At 51.0% G+C, this 21,172-nt stretch overlaps 2 protein-coding genes across 2 annotated transcripts; both read right to left on the minus strand.

Annotated features, from left to right (window-relative positions):
- Positions 1 to 552: 552 nt before the first annotated feature.
- LOC149347271 (uncharacterized) lies at positions 553 to 6,221 on the minus strand. Its single transcript, XM_089586967.1, has 2 exons — positions 5,836 to 6,221; positions 553 to 1,051 (listed from the first exon to the last, which is right to left on the minus strand). The coding sequence occupies exons 1-2, from the start codon at positions 5,989 to 5,991 to the stop codon at positions 713 to 715; spliced, it is 495 nt and encodes a 164-aa protein (XP_089443093.1). The 5' UTR covers positions 5,992 to 6,221; the 3' UTR covers positions 553 to 712.
- Positions 6,222 to 17,050: 10,829 nt separating this feature from the next.
- LOC149347272 (uncharacterized) lies at positions 17,051 to 19,771 on the minus strand. The gene is made up of 2 exons (XM_089586972.1): positions 19,423 to 19,771; positions 17,051 to 17,812 (listed from the first exon to the last, which is right to left on the minus strand). The coding sequence occupies exons 1-2, from the start codon at positions 19,540 to 19,542 to the stop codon at positions 17,513 to 17,515; spliced, it is 420 nt and encodes a 139-aa protein (XP_089443098.1). The 5' UTR covers positions 19,543 to 19,771; the 3' UTR covers positions 17,051 to 17,512.
- Between the last annotated feature and the right edge of the window lie 1,401 nt (positions 19,772 to 21,172).

Here is a 21,172-nt window from a genome sequence, read left to right on the forward strand (position 1 = left end):
GCGTGGTGGTGAGAGAGATGTGGCCTCCTTGCGTCATCGCTGACAACCTTGTGGCCCACACGCGGCACTGCAGCAATGAGCCGTAGCGTTCATTGGGTGAGCAAAATGTCGCGATCAACCATAACTGCCACTTGCCAGGGTGGCAGGGTGGGCGCGCTGCCTGTCCAGTGTCCGGAACGCACTCAATGTTAGAGACTCCAAGCTGCGCACAGTTGCCCGATACGCCATAGCTTTTGCTGTCTAACCAGGTTCAAGAGTAGCTGAACCGAGCCTAGTTTTTAGAACATTCACGTGTTAAGCACACAGTAGTTCTTTTAAAGTGTGGGCATGCCTTCCGCTACTGTTGCTTGTAGGGGAGTCGAGGGTTGCTCAAGCTGCTTGCATGCAGCTTTTACCTCTGCTTCCTCCATCCGTGAGAATCGGAAGTAATGAATGAATGAATGAATGAAATAATGAATGAATGAAAATCCGGGAGGAGTGGGCTTAGAGGACGTGCTTCGTCAAGACGTCGCACTAACAGCCACCGCTCTGAAAGATGCACGCTTCAACATGAACAGATACGTATGCTTTTAATAAAACCACAGCTTCCACTGCGAGCCATTAGTCGCAGACGAATGAAATTGTCGCAACTTGGCGCGCTTGCTAGTCGCCAGTGCGACAACGCCGGCGCTTTAGTTGACGCAGGAGAGCGTGCTCCAGACGGAGGTGCCAGTCACGATAGCTCTTGCGCGCCGACAGCTGCGCAGGAAGTAACCGCCGGCCATGTGAAGGTACTCTTGCGCCGCGGCAGTGGCTGCGTTGGAGAAATGAATCCAGTACTTAATTCACAACCGCTGCCCGACGTGCGGTGCAGGTGGAGAGACATGATGGTCTTGCGAGTGTTGCAGGCACATGCGACACAGGGCGTCGTTGCGATCATGTATACGTATACTGCGTGGGTTGCGAGCCTGGTCGAAGTTGGAAGTTGACCCGGCAACCCCAGCACTCTTGGATGGTCCACAAGCGGCAGGAAGTACTGGAGCCGCCTTCTGCTCTGGGATATCTTCAGTTGCTGCACGGGGAAGAAATGGGGTCGGTGAGTCAGTACGCCATAGGTTTACATCGTGGTCACTCAATCCCGCCTACCGTTGCCGGCCTGTGTTAAGAGAGTATATATTTGGCCATATCGACACCTATAAGAGCATTTAACTTTTTCCTACGTCAGATGGTGCGATGATAAAGCACTGCATGTTCCCAGCACTAAGCTGACTCTTCTCAGCCATTAGTGCAAGAGCCCTTTCGTACCGAGCCATGTGATCATACCGATTGCCAAGAATAAATCCCAGATTACGTCAAAATGGCTTGAAAAAAGCCGAACAGTGAAGATGCATAAGTTGAGAAACGAGTCAGCTACATACGTAGCAGCAACGGCGTCTCGACCATCGTTATTGGGGGAATGTCGGCGAAGCAACGCTCGTCATTGACGCTGGCGGAGCACGGAGCGATGCGATCGGCCACAAATTGTTGTACAGAGGGGATGTGCGCTTATCGGTTTGGTTTGGTTTATGGGGTTTAACGTTCCAAAGCGACTGAGGCTGTGAGAGACGCCGTAGGGAAGGGCTCCAGAAATTTTGACCACTTGGGGTTCTTTAACGTGCACTGACATCGCACAGTACACGGGCCTCTATAATTTCTCCTCCAAAGAAAGCTTATCGTCTACGACCACATTTCAGCGTTGTGGATACAGGCCGCTTTATCGTGCGGCTTCGCATCTGTGATTAAGCTGCGATAACGGGAAGTGCGGAACGATCCCGATCAGATCATGACGGATGACCAGCTTAGTATGCGGGCGCGAGCTGGACCGGCGCTCCGCTTCATCGTTGTTTACAGAATGCACGTATATGAAAATCATTTTACGCGATAGCGTAAACAGCTAGTTCGGTCAAATAGCAGTCGGCGTCGTACTAGTTGTAGTAGTGAGCACCGCGCATCGGAAAAAAATCGTACCGTGCAAACCGTTTGCCGCAAAATGTTCCGAATGGTGTCATATGATTCAGTGTTTCGTTCAGCGTAAACCTGCTAGTAAGTTAGAGCATAGCTCACGGCAGAGATTTGAACCGGTGATGTCAGTGCACGTTAAAGAGCCCTAGGTGGTTTAAATTTCCGAAGCCCTCCAATGCGGCGTCCCGCATAGCCTGAGTTGCTTTGAGACGTTAAACCCCAATAAAAAACCTAACCAAATCAATTTTGAACTTGTGCATCGGGCAAGCGTCACACCAAACGGGCGATTGCGTTTAGTGCACTCCCTTGCAGCGCTGCTACACGCATCCGCGTTCCACTCTTAAACGCGAAGCTTGAGCGTGCTGGAAAATTTCCTCTTGCTTCTTTGTTAATGCTATGCCCAAACCACGCCCAAAATATTGGTAAGCTAAATAGGCCTAGCATGCGTGTAAATGGGGCATACACTACACTGTTTATGCCAACGTTAATGGAACTAAACTAAGTTGCCAAACTCTCCGCCTTCTCCATGCGGCTGAAGCGGCCCGCAAATTTTGGCGCGAGGGGGCGCTGCCGTCGAAACAGGCTCCCGCTGGCCGCCGCTAGCAGACGCCGCAGGCCCGGCCGCCCAGCGTCGTAGCATGCAGCCTTCGGGAATGCTGAGTAACTGGCGTCCCAAATATCGCACTTACCGATGTTTATCGTAAAGACACCAGTCAGTTCTGAACCCTGTGCGGCGAGTATGCCACAAATCTTTCCTGCAGCAACTCGAGTGATAGATCATCGCTGCCTGGCCAATGCCACCGTTGGCCGAAATTGCGGGCGGTCATGATTTTCGGAAGGAGCGTGGTTATAAGAGTTTCTTCACCAAAGTAGCATATTAGACATCTACTTTAAAGGTGGAGATCAGATCATCGCAAGGCTCATCGTAAGTTCACTTACCAGCTTATCTAAACGCGAATGTCTGCCTGCTACTGTGCGCGCATGTCGTAGAGTGCTTTCGCGACGCGATTGCTGCTGTGATCGTTGTCTTTGGGCTACGTGCGCTTGCATGCAGAGTTTCAGGTGCTGTATCTGCCATGCCCACGTGCTGTGCGCCGGGCTACACGAGCGGTTACAGAAACAACAAGACTGCGAGGCATTTTTTCGCGGCTCCTCGACGCGGTTCTCCGTGCGACATGGGATTCAATTCAATTCAATTCAATTCAATTTCATTTATTTTCCAGAAAATTCTGGCGGCTGCCTGGACTAAAAGCTGTAGGTATACAGCTTGACGAGGCCCAGGCAGCCGTTACAAGGCATAGGAGCAGACATTGTTGAGAACATTGACATACACACAAAAAAAAAATAAAAACGAACACATAGTCAGGTTACAGTTTTCACAAAACAGGACATCCAGAAAGCACAAAATCATCAATAAATTACAATAGGGAAATACAGAAAACATATTTACATAAGATACAAGGGAGCAGCTGTACTTTGGCGCGAATTATACGTCAGGAATTATTTTTGAAGAAATAATTCACGCAATGCTTTCTTAGTAGGGTTATTTATTTATGTCTTTATATCTATTTAAAATTACTGGAAGATTGTGCTGTAATGCTTGGAACTTATAGTCAGTGCGAAAATGGGGAACAAACCAAGTGTCTGTGTTGCAAGTATTAACTGTGTGAGCGTTCTGTTTCAATAGCGCAGTGCCTTCAATCATAGACCTAAAGGATGACGACAGATGAAATGAAAGCAATATTCGGAATTCATACATACTTTGAATTTTTAACACACTGAATGTTTCAAAAGCTTGCCGTGTGTGGCTTAGGTAATCAAGATTAGCAATGTGACGTATAGCTTTCTTTTGCAGAAGGTAAATTTTTTCTAGGTTGGCCTTAGTTGTTGTCAACCAGACTAATGAGCAATAGCTTATTTGTGAGACAAATAATGCATTATATATTTGTAGCTTTCTTTTACCAGGAAGGAACGCGCGGCAACGAGCAATTGCACCTGTTACCAACGAGAGGTTTTTTATTATCTTCTCAACATGCGAATCCCATGTAAGGTGTGAAGAAAAAGTTACACCTAGTATGGTGTGTTCGTGAACAATTTCAATTTCTTCACCACCACAAGTGATCTTTTTTTCTAGACGAAAATTTTTGTTTCTTGCACAAAATAACATAACTTTTGTTTTTGCAGGATTAATTTTTAGTAGATTAATATCAGACCATTCATGAAGCCGATTAAGAAGTTGATTGCACTTGGTGACTAGTTCATTCACATCAGGACCAGAGAACAAAATCGTGCAGTCATCAGCGTAAATAATGAATTTTAAACCTTGGTCAATGTTCACAATACTGTTTATGTAGACATTAAATAGCAGAGGGCCTAGTACACTTCCCTGAGGTACGCCTCTGATTATAGGTAGTAGAGATGATTGGTGGTTTCGAATACATACACACTGTTGCCTGTCAGCTAAGTAAGATTTTATTAGATTTAGATTTTATTAAGATCGAGCCATTCCCCGTATGGACAGAAAACTCTACGACAAATCACGTGTGTGCGACCTTCATTTTCACGAAGAAGACATACTGAAGACGTACACCCATGTTATTAATGGGGAAGAAGCAAAAATCGAGAGGAGTAAGTGGAGCCTCGTCGAGGTATGCGTGCGCAAAATGTGTTGGGAATAAACTGTAAAAATATCTCTGTATTTGTGTCCAGCTGTAGTGCACTGCGTGAAGGATCGAAAAATATTGTTGGAACGGTAGCGCACGCTAGGAACAATACACGGAGAGCGGTAAACTCAAAATACTGAAATTTCTTGTCTGGAGTTGGCGTCAGGCATTGTCGCTGTTGCAGGGAAAGAGAAACTGACGACTGAGGAACGCACCCGAGGAAGTTCACTGCCTTCGCAGCTCGGGTTGTGAGCAGCGCGCGGAGTCATTCACGAAGTGAACGCTGTGCGTAAAATCTGCTTATTTCGGAAAACTGCACCACAGAAATCGTAGGCACTTGTGGTCTGCTTTCGAGTGCCATAAATGCGGGGCTTTGCGCTCTAAAGCTATTGCTAATTTCTGTTTAAAACACACAACACCAATGCCTGCCAGACATTCGCGTTTAGATACGCTGGTAAGTGAACTTATGATGAGCCTTGCGATGATCTGATCTCCACCTTTAGAGTAGATGTCTAATATGCTACTTTGGTGAAGAAACTCTTATAACCACGCTCCTTTCAAAATGGAAATGAAGATCGCACACACGTGATTTGTCGGAGAGATTTCTGTCAACACGGGCGGGGAATGGCTCGATCCCATGCCGCACGGAGATCCGCGTCACGAGGAGCCGCGAAAAAATTCCTCGCAGTCTGCTGTTTCTGTAACTTCTGGTGCAGTCCGGCGCACAGCACGTCGGCATGGCAGATACAGCACCAGAAAATCTGCATGCAAGCGCACGTGGCACAAAGACAACGATCACAGCAGCAATCGCGTCGCGAAAGCGACATGCGCGCAGTACAGCAACTGATCGGACCGGCTGAAGCCTGGTACGACTGCAGCGCCACTGAGAGCAGCCAGTGGTGGCGGCGCCGCGAAACCGCTCTAGGTTTGGCAACTGAGTTTAGTTCCATGAACGTTGGTTTATGCGTATTGTTCAGGTGTTCACTCTGAACAATGGAAGCTGCTCTCGTCGCTGTTGAGAGAGTATACGACCTCAGCTTGGTGCGGAACGACTGCACGCTATCGGCGCTCCCGATACAAATGGCACGGCTACATTCGACCATCGCCGCCCGAAGCACACGCACTCCGGGAGACCAGTAAGCACCTTCGCGTTCTGTAGAACTGCCGGCGGTTGCCTTAAGTCGAGGCTTACCTCCACACGGGACAAGTCAGAGTCGAAGCTGTCAGCAGTCTGCCTGTGCCGGGCTTCAGTCTCTGCCAGGGAAGGAGTACGGCTGGCAATCAAGAGCGAGGCGACGGTCTCCGGGCCCATGTCTCCGACCTTCTTGCAGCACTCGGGACGTGGCATATCTGCGGTGGCAATCAAGGCGCAGCGGCCATCGTGGAAACGGTCAGCGAGACTGGTGGGGCGGAGAAACGGCTAGGAACGCTACATCGAGGCAACCAATCAGCGACGGCTCGAACGCTACACGACAGAACGGCGGCGAGGGTCAGCAACGCGTGACTGATACGACGTAAGTCACGAGCCATACAAAGGAGGAGGAAATGCCACGTAAGCGGATTTGATATAATTAAAAAAAGAAAAATAAAACATTCTTGAAATGCGCGTAACAATCGGTTTTCATTATTAGCAAGCGTTATGCGTTCCTTCACTAGCAGGGTGGTCTCCGGAGTGCGAGACGAGCACGCTAACCACTCCGCCATGCCAGTTCGACGGTTTGGAATGAACAAAGGCGCGCCTAGTCAATACGGTGTCTTCGTTCACTTGCATCTTCCTCCCTTCTCGTCACGGCGAGGTTCAGGTGTCCACCGAGATATGCGAGACAGATTTGCTTTGCTCAAAAACTAATTTACCGACGAGCAAGGCGCACAGCCGAACGGGTGATAACGTTCTGTGGTAGGTAGGTAGGTATATAAAAGAGTTTTATTGCTCTAGAAAGGTCTTGTGCTAGTAGCAGACGAGAAAGAAGAGGTCCATCTTCCTTTTTGTCACATAGTCGGTGCCCCTATTCCAGGGCTCCGCTGAGCTTCGCTGCTCGTTGGGCGTGCTGGATCAGAGCTTGTTGGCATCCCAGATCGCCGCTGGAGAGCCGGCTCTCCCACTGTTCAGCACTCAGTTCTTTACGAAGGGTATCGTTCTTACTTAATTCCCACGTGATGTGGTACAACGATATAAGGGGGTACGGATCCGCTATCCGCCGCCTCATCGTGATCTAAATCAACAAGAGGCAGTGTACTGGCGAAGACTGCAGACAGGAACATTCCCAAACCTGCATATCCTTAGCAAGATTTACCCGACGCAATATCGGGACACTTGCCCGTGGTGTGGTAGCAAACGTTCTGTGGACTCCCAGGCAGCGTGGCGGAATGGTTACGTGACGGTGGCGCCCATGCTCCCGCGCTGTTAAGCGTCTATAAAATCGCGCTTGCCTTGGCGTGAATGCGTTGCTATGTAGTCCTCTAAGGAGAAAGAAGTGGCAGCGACATGAAGAAGCGACAAAGCGAGAACGTGCACAAGAGACGAAGAACAACAACAACAGCGTGAAGAACGTCTTGCAAAGCGTCGTGTCCGACCCATCCTTATGCGTCGGCCTTAGGATGCAGCTTGGCGACAACATTCTACTTCGCAGAGTGGTTCCGCGTCATCGGTCACCGATGAATCTCAATACCTGACTGCTCAGGAACGGCGCAATGGTGCCAGGCGAAGGCAACGCCCCGAAGAATCACCAGAGGAACGCGCCCAAAGACTCGAAAAACAGCGGAGTACCGAGGTTGCCAGTGCTAACGCAATTTATCCGGTTTAACCAGAGCTAAACCACTGTCAATTTTTTTACTAACAATAAATAGCCACTGCCAACAACAACATAAAGAAGAAATGCCACTCAGGCGAAGAGAAGACGACAGAGGTAAGGAAAAAGATTGCGAGGAACTTTAGCGGCTGAAGTGGTGAAAGGCAAAAGCCTGAGCGCTGCATTCTGCTACGCGATTGTTCACTTGACATTCTGTTGGTGCATTAATTAACTGCCAATTAATGACGCTTAATCTTTGCCTTTAGGAGTGGAACGCGACAGCGTGTTGTAGCGCTGCCAGGGAATCCACGGAACGCCACCACCCGTTCGGCGCGATGCGTTGCCCTTTGAACGTAACGCTTTTAAGGCGAAAGCCTTTAATGCCTCATACTGTCGTTAGCAGACACGTCGGCAGCCGTGTCGACAGACGCGTCGGCAGCTGTGTCTACAGACGCGTCGGCAGCCGTGTCGACAGACGCGTCGACAGATTTGTCCGCCTTTCGGCGTCACTGCTTAAAAAAAAACTGCGCCGAGGGTGGGAATCGCACCAGGGCCTTTGGCATTTGAAGCGCAGACGCTACCACTCCGCCACTAAGGCTCAAGGTTCGAGTATCAATAAAGGCGCATCTAGTGAATGCATGGGTTTCATAAATAAAATAAAAGCAATAAAGTCAAAAGGGGAAAAAATAAAATAAAAAATAAACAAAAATAAAAACCATAAAAATAATACAAGGAAAAAAAACAGAAATAAAAAAGGAGCAAAAACTAAAACAAACAAACAAAATATGAAAAATAAAAAGTAAATAAAAACAAACAGTGCGCCAGTAAACGCTTTCCCTTTGCAGCACGATCCGAGATGGAGGCAGTGATTTCGTACCACGAAATTACCCAATTCTACAAACTCTCTCGAAGAATCTATCCTCCCCCGCACAAGTCACTTTCCAAACACGAAGAGGTGGCTTGGAGAAGACTTCAAACCCATTCATTCTTACCCGAACCCGTACATTTACGCCCACATCTACCCCGATCTCATAGACCCCACCTGCAAACACTGCGGTAGCACTGCCATCCTCGATCATATGCTATGGGACTGCCCGGAGGATCCTCCTCCGGAAGCTTTTATAGAAGCTCCCTCACCAGACGCCTGGGAAGAAGTGCTGCGCAGCTCAGACCCCGCCGCCCAGGCAGGAGCCATCGAGCGCGCCGAAGAGGTCGCCGCCAGCTATCAGCTAACGGCCACCTGGCCCTTCTGCTAAGCGCCCAGGAACCCTTCTTTTCCGACAATAAAGTTTTCTCTCTCTCTCTTTAGAGAGCCAAAGTGCCCCCTGAATTTTCACGGGTGTCCACCGAGATATGCGAGGCAGTTACTGTGTAATTTCCTTTCCTCAAATACAATTTTCAGTTTCATTACGGCCCCTCTCTCTCTTTCTTCTTCCACTCCCATTTCCTCCCTTCCTTAACGGTGTGGTTCGGGTGTCCACCGAGATGACAGAGAATTACTGCGCCATTTCCTCAAAAAGCGTTGTGTTGAACGGGCAAGGCATCGCGCCGAACGGGTGGTGGTGGTGAAAACTTTTAATCAAGAGAGCTTGAGGGTTAAAAAAAAATAAATAACCCTGCTGCATGGTCGGTATCCTTAGTCCGGGACACCGCATGACGAGGCCCCGTCTCGCGCCCGCTTGACCAGAGCCCTTTGGGACTCCAGTGTGGAGCAGTTGAGGAGGGCAGTCTCCCATGCCTCTCGGGTGGGGGTGGGGGAGGGGGGAAGGTGAGGATTCTGAGTACATGCCCTTCCTGCACGGTGTGGTTCGGGTGTGCACCGGGATAACAGAGAATTACTGCGCGATTTCCTTTCCTCAAAAAGCGTTACGTTCAAAGGGCAAGGCATCACGCCGAATTGGTGGTGGCGATAGCTTTGGATCTTTCCAAAGCTTTTGATCGCATTGAACATCAGGCGATCATGACTGCCATATCCCCATTGAATGTGGGTGTGCGCACGTATGCTTACATTCAAGCATTCCTTACTGACCGCACGGCTGAGATACACTTCGGTGTTATCACCGCTCCTGTTCAACATTGCTATGATGCGCCTCCCAAGCAAATTGGCCCGGGTGGAAGGCATTCAACACGCGTTATATGCAGATGATAATACAATTTGGACCACTCATGGGAGCCTTGGGGACATGGAGGACCGCCTTCAGCAGGGTGCTTCTATAGTCGATGCGTATGGTAATGACTGTGGGCTCCAATGTGCTCCAGCGAAATCAGAGCTTCTGCATGTCAGAGCGAACCCAAAGGATAGGACAGCAATACACATCTCTCTGTCAGGAGGTCCTATTAGAGAGGTGGAGGAGCTCCGTATTCTGGGCCTTTTCATTCACCAGAGACTCAGACCGGACTCCACTATTGCGAAACTCAAGAGAGTAGGCGAACAGGTAGGGCGCATAATCCGCCGCGTTTCCAACAAGCGGGGTGGTCTGCGGGGCAGGGACGCGCTTCGGCTCGTCTATGCCTTCGTGACTAAACGGATCCTCTACGCCGTGCCATATCTCGGCACTACTAAGCAAGACGAGGCGCGAATAGACGCCATCATCCGCAAGGCAACTAAGCGAGCCCTGGATCGCCCGGTGGCTACCTCTAATGCCAAACTCAAGGCACTGGGGGTGCTAAGCTCCTACCAGGAGCTGCGGGCGGCCCACCTCGTGAACCAATACACGCGGCTCACGCAGACGGCTCCTGGGCGCCGCCTGCTCAACCGCTTACACATCCAACACGACTGCACTCCAGAGGAGGCGGAGCGTATCCCAGTACTATGGCGCCATATGCTCTGGGTCTCCCCGCTCCGCCGTAACATGGACACCGACATGCATGAAAACAGACGACAAGCGCGGGCTCGGACTCTTGAGAGACAACACGGCTCCCGACCCGGTGTATATTATGTAGACGTAGCAGGGCCATCGCCCACGGGATTTTACTCGGCCGCTGTCGTTCACCAGGAAATGCACGTTGATGGACTCTCCTTTCGAGCCCCGAATTCAATGCGAGCCGAGGAAATAGCGATAGCGCTTGCTGCCGCCCACGCCAATTCGAGAATAATCATCACGGACTCCCGAAAACCATGTCAACATTACTTGGCAGGGCAGATCTCCCCCTTAGCTGATTGTATTCTACGACGGACTGCCACTGATCCAACACCCAAACGAATCATTTGGGCTCCTGGCCACCAGGGCTTACGAGGTAATGAGGCCGCTGACGCGGCTGCCCGAGCGCTTACTCACCGGGCTCCTCATCCCAGCTCTTCTGGCTCGGAGACTAACCAGCCGCTGCTGCGATTCAGGGAAATATTAACACATTATAGCGACAACCACCGCCTTTTCCCGGCCCCTGCAAAAGGGCTGAGTAAGACGGAGGAGCGAACTTTAAGGCGCCTGCAGACAGGTACTCTACTCTGTCCTGCAATAATAAAACATTACGATCCTAACACGGATGGGCGATGCCCACACTGTGGGGAGACCTGTGATATCTTCCACATGGTGTGGGCATGTACTCAAAATCCCCACCTCCCCCCTTCCCCTACCCCTTCCAGAGAGGCATGGGAGACTGCCCTCCTCAACTGCTCCTCGCTTGAGTCCCAAAGGGCTCTGGTGAAACGGGCGAGAGACGGGGCCTCGTCATGCGGTGTCCCGGACTAGGGACGCCGACCATGTAGCGGGGCCACTCTGTGGCTCCCAAACTCTTTTTCACAAAATAAAAGTTTTCACCACCACCACACTTCGGCCCTTTGTCTTCCCCTCCTACACTCTTGAGAGTATTGGCACCCCTCAAAGGTCCGTCCTTTCCCCCTTTCTCTTTAACATTACCCTCATCCCCCTCGCCCGAAAACTGGCAACTATTCCCCACCTGAAGCACACTCTTTATGCCGACGATATCACCCTGTGGACCACCCATGGCAGTGACGGCGGCATAGAGAACACCTTACAGGAAGCAGCCACACTCACCCAAAATTACGCACGGACCATCGGACTGTCTTGCTCCCCAGAGAAGTCCGAACTGCTCCTCATCCGTCCTAAGAACCACCGCTGCCCCCGCTTCCCCATTGCCATTGAACTGAATGGTGACCCGGTACTTGAGGTTGGCACCCTCCGTGTATTGGGCCTGCACATCCAGAACGATGGCAAAAACACCACCACCCTCAGAAACTCAAGCAGGTTGTAGGCGCGATATCGCACCTCATCCGCAGGGTTTCGGGACATCATAGAGGAATGAAGGAGCGCAACCTATGTCGCCTCATTCATGCCTTTGTCCTCAGCGCTGTGCTGTACACTACCCCATACAACTATCCAAACATGACATAAACGCTTTGGATGCTTTGATTCGCAAGGCATTCAAAGTAGACTTCATCTTCCCCTCAACACACCCACAGACAGATTACTAAGCCTGGGCCTCCACAACACGATCGGGGAACTGGTGGAGGCCCACCGACGGGCCCAAAACAGCAGGCTCACACAAACCTCCACAGGTCGGTATATCCTGGATTCCCTCGGAATCAGAATACCGGCCAACGACCCAACCCTCCTCGCCATCCCACGACCCCTTCACCGGGAGGTCCTCATCAGGCCGTTCCCGAGGAATCTGCACCCGTCCCACCATGAGCACGTGGTGGTGAAAAACATTTATGGGAAATTAAGTTTTTTACAGAAAGGTGATTGGGGTAGGACACTATTGGCCCTTTCCCCTTACAATACGGGGTGGAGCCCCTATTCCGGTGCCCCATTGGCAAGCAACGCCGCCCGCGTCCGTTGAACCAAAGCCTTTTGGCTTTTTAGGTCTTGACAGCCGAGCAGGGCCGCCTCCCAGTCCTCTCTGATGGGGTTGGGGTTGGGGGGGATAGATGGGTTTGATTGACACGCCCAAACCATGTGGAAGGTGTCAGCCACCTCCCCACAGAACTGGCACGCGCCATCAAAGGATGTATTGAAATGTTTAAGAACGGCCGGGCACAGTACAGTGTTAGTAAGAATTTTGATGAGGAGGCGCTCGTCAGCGCGATCCAGACTCTTACAAGGGGCCGGGTAGCGCCGGTGCTCCTCCTTGTAGTAATCGGTGATTTGTTTGAATGTAAGGGCCAGATTGTCTGATTGGGAGTACCCTTCTAAGGACAGGGAGATAGCCCGGGGAGAGAGTGCGCGGGCGGCCTGATCGGCCTGTTCGTTTCCCTGGAGTCCCTGGTGACCGGGGGACCAAATCAGGTTGCGTGGAGTTGGATCTTCACATCGACAGCTATATTCCAGTATTGATTGATTGATTGATTCAATTTTTATTTCTCAACATTCATACAAGACATGCTTGTTAAAACATCTGGATTCCTAGCTGGAAGCTAGTTGGGATCCATGCAATTCAGTTTCAAAGAAAATTGCAGGCATAACAAAAATTAATTACATTCATATAAAAGCTCATGAAATTAGAAAGACATAAATGGGTACATAGAGCAACAGTATTCAGAGCACCAAGCCTCTTTTACAAACAGATACAAACACACAAAAATACATGAAAAGAAAAAAAAAGCGGTGACTTCACTCATTGTTTATAATATTTCTTCAGTGACACAGGAAAAGTTTTACTATGTTTGAGTTCACTTGGAAGCTTGTTCCACAGCTTAATACCAACATGGGCCATCCTTCTTTCTCCATAGACATTTTTTGTTTTCGGAAGAAGGAAATTTCTATGAGTGACGTTGCGAGTGCATAGTGGTGGGATACTGAATAGCGATGAGTGTAACGGGTAATTGTCTGTAAGGCATGTGTGTATTGTCAAGACAGTCCTGTATTCAAGTAATGATTGTAGTGGCAGTATATCCATCTGTTTAAAAAGAGGAGCAGTGTGGACGTTGTATCCTGAATGTGAAATGAATCGAATTGCCCTTTTTTGCAAGACCCTAAGTGGTTCCAAATAAGATTGGTAGGTGTGGCCCCATGATTCAATGCAATATGATAACTGGCTTTGAAAAATTGAGAAATAAATAGTTCTGAGTATGTCATTACCAAAATAATCTCGGCATTTGTAGAGTGCAAAGCATGCTGCAGCTAACTTTTTACAAAGCGCCTGAATGTATGGCTTCCAGTGCAGGTTCTCATCTAGAATTATTCCAAGATAAGTGATGTTATTGACAAGTGCAATAGGTGTTCCCAGCCATTGCACGGAAGGCAGGTTTTTATGTATTGTTTTTCTGGAGCCCCTAAATATTATGCATTTTGTCTTATAAACATTTACAACAAGTTTATTTGAAACAAACCAGCTACACAAAGTTTCCAATTCTCGGTTTGCGGTGCTAATAAGATCCGTTGTAGATTCATGAGCACATAGAAGAGCAGTGTCGTCAGCATACATAAAAACAGAGAAGTGTTGTGTGAAATGCGGCAGGTCATTAATATACAAGGTAAAAAAAATCGGACCAAGTACGGAACCCTGAGGCACACCAACCGTAACTGTTTCAAAGTCAGATTTTACACCACTAAGTTGGATCATTTGCCGCCGATTATTGAGATAACTTCTGAAGAATTCTAAACTAATACCTCTAAACCCGTAATGCACCAGCTTTTTCAGTAAAATTTCGTGATCAACAGTGTCAAATGCTTTCTTAATGTCCAAAAAAATTCCTAAGACTATTTTATTATCATTTAGGAAAGTGTTGATCGTGTTTGTTAGCGATATGACGGCCGTACCATTGATCTGTTTGGTCTAAAGCCGTATGCGCCAGGCAAGCGGGGGAGCCCAGCCCAACTCGTAGTTCCGACAGGCCCCTCGCGAGTCGGTGATGATCTGTTTTGACTTCGGATTCGTAAGAGCCAGAGCAATGGCAATCTCCTCCGCGTGTGTTGCGTTGTAGGCTTTGAAAGTGAGCCCGTTAACTGTGTTTGTGTTGTGTACGACTGCGGCCGTGTACCACCCCCCGTGGTGTGGGCCGGCAACGTCCACGTAATACACGTGTTCTTGGTTACCATAGTATCGCGCCAACGCTTCCGCGCGCGCCTGGCGACGACCGCTATGGACTTCTCTGGAAATGTTGCGGGGAAGGGGTCGGACCCGGAGGGCGCGTCTCCAGGGTTCTGGCACTCTTTCCCTTTCCTCAATGTGGTAGTCATGTTTGATGTGTAGCCGGTCCAAGAGGCGGCGACCGGACGTGGTCTGTGCAAGACGCGTGTATTGGTTGACTAAGTGGGCTTCTCGAAGCTCCCTAAATGTGTTCACCACGCCAAGGCCAGAAGCCTCTGGTTGGACGTGGTGACCGGGAGATCGAGAGCCCGCTTGATGACTTTCCGCAGGATGACTTCCAGTTGGTCATCATCGTGCTTGCGCAGGTGCAAGTAGAGAGTTGAGTAGAGGATTCTACTCGTTACGAAAGCATGGGCAAGCCGCAGTGCATCCTTGCTTCGTAATCCGCCCCGCTTGTTGGAGACCCGGCGGACCATGCGGCCCACCTGGTCTCCCACCGTGTGAAGTTTGGCTAGGGTGGTGTCGACTCTGCGTTGGTGGTGTATGAAGAGGCCAAGGACGCGGATCTCCTTGGCCTCCCGGATCGGTCCCGAGAGGAGACTGATGCGAAGCGGAGTTGTGTCCCGAGAGGAGGTACCTAAGTGCACAAATTCTGATTTAGCTGGGGCGCACTGGAGTCCGCAGTAGGCCGCGTAGTCGTCGACTAGGGTCGACGCTGCTTGCAGGCAGGACTCCATGTAGCCCAGGTTACCTTGCGTGGCCCATATTGTAATGTCATCCGCATAAAGAGCGTGATGTATCCCGGGCAGAGAAGACAATTTGGAGGGAAGACGAAGCATTGCCAAATTGAAGAGCAGGGGAGACAGGACCGCGCCTTGAGGTGTTCCCCTCGAGCCGATGGTGTATGGCCCGTGTTCCGCATCTTGTATGCGTATATAGGCTTGACGGTCTGTAAGAAATTGTCTTATATAATGGAATGTTTTGTGGCCACAGTTGGTGTTACTGAGGTGGTCCAGGATTACTTCATGTTTGACGTTGTCGAATGCGCCTTTAAGATCCAAGGCCAGGACCACCTTGTCGTTGTGGGGACATTCTACAGGATGAGCAGCGCCGCAGAACCCGTGCGAAGGCACTCCATCGAGCGTACGGCTGTGAGCCGGGCGCCGTATGGGTGGACGCTGCCTGCACGGGTGATGAAGCGACAGCAGCTGTGGTGGACTCCTCTTTATCCACCCTTCTCACACTACCTCTCCCTCCAGACACCTCCCCAGAGGCTGCAGAAGAAGCCGCCATTGCACTTGCTATCACCCGCACGGAAGCCCAGTACATTTTAAGTGACTCTAAAACTGCGATTCTAAATTTTGCTCGAGGCCGACTCCATGTCCCTGCTTTTGGCATACTGCACTCGCCCGATGCACCCCCACCCCGCCAAGTGGCGCTGATATGGGTGCCTGAGCACTCCGGGAATCTTGGAAACGAGGCCGCCAACCTTTTAGCCCGAGGTTCTTTAAACCGAACTCAGGTGGCCTCGGATCGTGGATTAACGAAGGAGCGCATGCACTCATTCAGCGAGCTGACGCAGGCCTACAGAGCCTCACGCCAGCTCTACCCCCCGCCGCACCCCTCCCTAGATAACAAACAAGCAACACTCTGGCGCAGACTACAGACACACTCTCTCCCCTCACCCCTTACCCTAGCACACTATCATCCATCCTTCCCCAATCTGGCATGCGCCCTATGCCCAGAACCCTTCGCCGCTTCCCTCCACATCCTTTCACTCTGCCCGGCGGACCCTCCCCCGCGGGACCTAGGGAACCTCAAGACCTGGGAGGACTGGGAGACACTGCTGCGCTCGGAGGACCCGGCCGTGCAGACCATCGCCACCGGCCGGGCTGCCAGTGTTATGGACGTTAGGAACGTAAACACTTGAGTGCAGTGGGGTTGTGCGGGAACCCTGGGGCGTGCCCCGAATTCCTGTTACAATAAAGTTTTTTTCTCGCTCTCTCCGATACGGGCCTCTTTCTCCCTTTCTTCGTTCACTCACACCTTCCTCCGTCCGCTTACTGAGCGGTTCGGGTGGCTACCGAGAAATGAATCGCAGAGCCATTTTTCCCGTCAAAAACCAACTTCCACCTCAACCATGCCCTGAGGTAAGGGAGGAAGGGAGTGAAAGTAGAGGGAAAGTGCCATTGTGGGCGAGTCGGGAATAACTGCGACCACGAGGCTGATGGATCCAGAGTCGATCCATTTAAGTTCCCACAGGTTACCTACTACGAACGGCGAGTGTAACCCTATTCCTAAATTTACAGGGATTGGCAACCCGAGATTCACACATTATGGGGATGTGACGTCAAGCCTCCACCCGGTAAGCCCTAGTATTCTCCCGCCAGCTAGTTCCGAAGAGAGCTGGAATCAACTGCTGCTGAAACAGGAGTAAACACAGGAAGCTGTTAACTGGGGACTTAGCGGTCACCCTTACATGGGGTTACACCGTGGAATAGTCGCCCATGATTTAGAAACATTTGGCAATGAACTCTTTTTCTGCGACCACATGGGGACCCTTATAACGTGCCCTGACATCGCACAGCACACGGGCCCCTTCTGCTAAGCGCTTCTATTGAAACGAGGCCGCCGCGGTAGGGTTTGAGCCCAGCTTCTCCGGCTCAGTAGCCGAGCGCACTAACCACTCAGCCACCGCGGCGGCTTTAACATCCACTGGCATTGCACAGCACACGAACGCGGCCGAGGCGGGCGCGATCGAACCCGAGAGGAGCGGGGTCAGATGCAGTGCTTCGTCAAGACGGCGCATTAACAGCCACCGCTCTAAAAGATGCTCGCTTCAACATAAACAGATACGTATGCTTTTAATAAACAACCACGCCATCCGCTGCGAGCCACTAGTTGCAGACGAATTTTGGCGTGAAATGGAAATTCGTCGCATCTTGGCGCGCTTGCGTAGTTGCCAGTGCGACAACGAAGGCGCTTCAGTTGACGCACGAGAGCGTGCTTAAGGCGGAGGTGCCAGTCACGGTCGTTCTTGCGCGCCAAGAGCTTTCCGCAGAAGCCGTGCAGGAAGCATCCACCGGTCTAGGTGCCGTTGGCAGTGGTTGCGTTGGGGAACTGAATCCCGCACTTAATTCGCAACAGCTCCCCGATGGGCTGTCCAGGTGCAGGGCCATGATGGTCTTGCTCTTGCAGTGTTACAGGCACATGAGGCACACCGGGGCGTAGCGGCGAGAGGGCGTCGTTGCGATCATGCACGCATACAGCGTGGGTTGCGGGGCTGGTCCAAGTTGGAAGTTGACCCGGCAACCTCAGCAGTCGTGGATGGTCCACAAGCGGCAGCATGTACTGGAGCCGCCTTCTGCTCTGGGACATCTTCAGTTGCTGCAAGAGGAAGAAATGGGGTCGATGAGTCAGTACGCCATAGGTTTACATCGTGGTCACTGAATACTGCCTACCGTCGCGTGTTAAGAGACTATATATTTGGTCATACCGACACCTATAAGTGCACTTCTCTTTTTCTTACGTCAGTTGGTGCGATGATAAAGCGCCGCATGTTCCCAGCACTAAGCTGACTTCTCAGCCGTTGGTGCAAGAGCCCTTTTGTACCGAGCCATGTGATCAGAGATATTGTCAGGAATGAGTCACTTATTACGTCAAAATGACAAAAGCGAAGAATGAAGATGCATAAATTAAGAAACAAGTCAGGAGCATACGTAGCAGCAACAGCGTCACAACCATAGTTAGCGGCGGAACGACGGCGAAACAACGCTCGTCATGGACGCTGCTTGAGCGCCAAGCGAGGCGGTCGACCAAAAATTGCTGTTCAGAGGTGATGTGCGCTAATCTTCTACGACCACATTTCAGCGCTGTGGATACAGGCCGCTTTATCGTGTGGCTTCGCATCTGTGATCAAGCTGCGATAACGGGAAGTGTTCGGAACGATCGCGATCAGATCACGGATGACCAGTTCAGACAGCGGGCGAGAGTTGGACCGGCGCTCCGCTTCATCATTGTTGTAGTATGCATGTATATTAAAAGCTTTTACGCGAGGACGTAAACAGCTAGTTCGGTCGAATAGCCGTCGGCGTCGTACTAGCTGTAGTAGTGAGCACCCCGCGTCGGAAAAAAATCGTACCGTGCAAACCGTTTGTCGCAGAATGTTCCGAATGGTGTCATATGCTTCAATGTTTCGTTCAGCGTAAAGTAACTAGTTAAGTTAGACCGTAGCTCGCGGCAGCGATTTGAACCACTGACCTGCAAACGGGGGCTGCGTATCACGCGCGCTTCGTGTGTCCACCAAGACATGCCATACTGTTACAGAGTCATTTTCTTCACAAAAAACTCAAAACCCCGCCGCGGTGACTCAGTGGTTACGGCGCTCGGCTGCTGACACGAAAGACGCGGGATCGATCCCGGACGCGGTAGCCTAATTTCGATCGAGGCGAAATTCTAAAGGCGCATGTGCTGTGCGAAGTCAGTACACGCTAAACAACAGCAGGTGGTATAAATCTCCGGGGCCCTTCACTACGGCGTCCTTCATAGCCTGAGTCACTTTGGGACGTTAAACCCAACCAAACCAACCAAGCGTCGCGCCAAACGGGCGATGGCGTTCAGTGCACTCCCTTGCAGCGCTGCAACACGCATTCGCGTTCCACTTTTAAACGCGAATTTTAAGCGTGCTCCAAAAGTTCCTGTTCTTTGTTAATGCTATGCACAAACAATAGGCCGAGCATGCGTGGATATGGGCCGTACACTAAACTGTTTCTGCGGCTCGTTCCGCTGTTCTATCTGAACATGGAAGCTGCTCTCGTCGTCAATCAGAGAATGCGACCTGAGCTTCGTGCGCAGCGACTGCACACTATCGGCGCTCCCGATGGAAATGACAGGACTACATTCGACCATCGTCGCCTGAAGCACACACACGCCGGGAGGCCAGTAAGCACCTTCGCGTTCAGTAGAACTGCCGGCAGTTGTCTTAAGTCGGGGCTTACCTCCACACGGGAGACGTCAGAGTCGAAGCTGTCGACAGCTTGCCCGTGAATGGCTTCAGTCTCTGCCAGGGAAGGAGTACGGCTGGCAATCAGGAGCGAGGCGACCGTCTCCGGGTCCATGTCTCCGGCCTTATTGCAAGCACTCGCGACGTGGCACAACTGCGGTGGCAATCAAGGCGCAGCGGCCATCGTGGCAGTGGTCAGCGGTACTGGTGGGGTGGAGAAACGGCTAGGAACGCTGCATCGAGGCAACCAATCAACGACGGCTCGAGCGCTACACGAGAGAACGGCGGCGAGGGTGAGGAACGCGTGAGTGATACGACGTAAGTCACGAGCCATACAAAGGAGGAGGAAATGCCACGTAAGCGGATTTGATAGAACTAAAAAAAGAAAAAAAATTGAAACACGTGTAACAGTCGCTTTTGCGCGTTCGTGCAGTAGCCCCGTAGGGAAGGATTGGATTGGAAAACATTTATTTCGTCAATAAGAGCTTGGTGACCGGAGGGCCGTGTTAGGTGGCCGCTAGTCCGTGACTGTTGGCGACCTTGTTGGCCCACTCGATGGCCCGGACTTGCGTCTTCGGGTCTGAGCTGGCCAGCACAGCCTCCCACCGCTCGAGAGAAGGGACTCGTACTAGCTCCGCCGGAGGCGGCTCTTGCCTACAATCCCATAAGATGTGGTCGTAAGGGGCGCGTTCGCCACAGCGGAAACATTGGGGTTCGTATTAAGAGGGGTACATGAGCGGCAGTTGCGCGGGATTCGTCAGGGAGCGCGTCTGAAGCCGTCAGGCTGTGCGCCGCCGCGGTGGCTCAGTGGTTATGGTGCTCGGCTGCTGACCCGAAAGACGAGAGTTCGATCCCGGTCGCGGCGGTTGAATTTCTTTGGAGAAATTCCAGAGGCCCGCGTACTGTGCGGTGTCAGTGCTCGTTAAAGAACCCCAGGTGGTCGAAATTTCCGGAGCCCTCCACTGCGGCGTCTCTCATAGCCTTAGTCGCTTTGGTACGTTAAACGCATAAACCATAAACCAAACCATCAACTCAGGCTGTGAGGGACGTCGTAGTGAAGGGCTCCGAAAATTTAGACTACCTGGAGTTTAACGTGCACTGACCTCGCCCAGTACGCGGGCCTCGAGCATTTCGCCTCCATCGCAATTCGACCGCCGCGGCCATTGAACCCTGGCTTTCGGGTCAGCAGCCGAACGCCATAACCGCTGAGCCAGCGTGGCAGCAATTCATTCCACAGTCAGCTGCTTAGTGATGGTCGAATTGCACATGAGTTCATCCCACATGAAATGTGAACAACCTCATTGTGCTAATGGCGTTTTGAAAAGACCTTCAATAGTGCCGAGTGTTTAAATTTGGCACCACTATTGTATTGTGCTAAGCTATAATGTGTATATTGCGGCAATAAAATAATGTTTTGCATCACCTGCATTACAAATCTAATACATCCTTAAGCGCGCAGCATGGGTCGGTAGTCTCCTAAGCGAATAAGCTGACAGGTAAGCTGCCGACTTATTCGCAAACCCCAGTCACACGGCATTCCTCAAAGTCCTTTCAAGCTAATAGGCATTTCACCAAAGGAGCGGAAACAAAGAAGAAGCGACGCAGCTACATGGAGCAGCCCAAAGGTGAAACAGTCATTGAGGCTTAGCATCCGCTGCTGTGCTTGAGATGGCTGAAGAGAGTGTTTTAAAAGTAAAGTTGGCTATTCTATTCATTCTTTAAGCTGAGGCAATATTCTCTTCGTA

The sequence above is a fragment of the Amblyomma mixtum genome, chromosome 4, assembly GCF_055824585.1.
Source record: "Amblyomma mixtum isolate Tamu chromosome 4, ASM5582458v1, whole genome shotgun sequence".
Lineage (NCBI taxonomy): Eukaryota > Metazoa > Arthropoda > Arachnida > Ixodida > Ixodidae > Amblyomma > Amblyomma mixtum.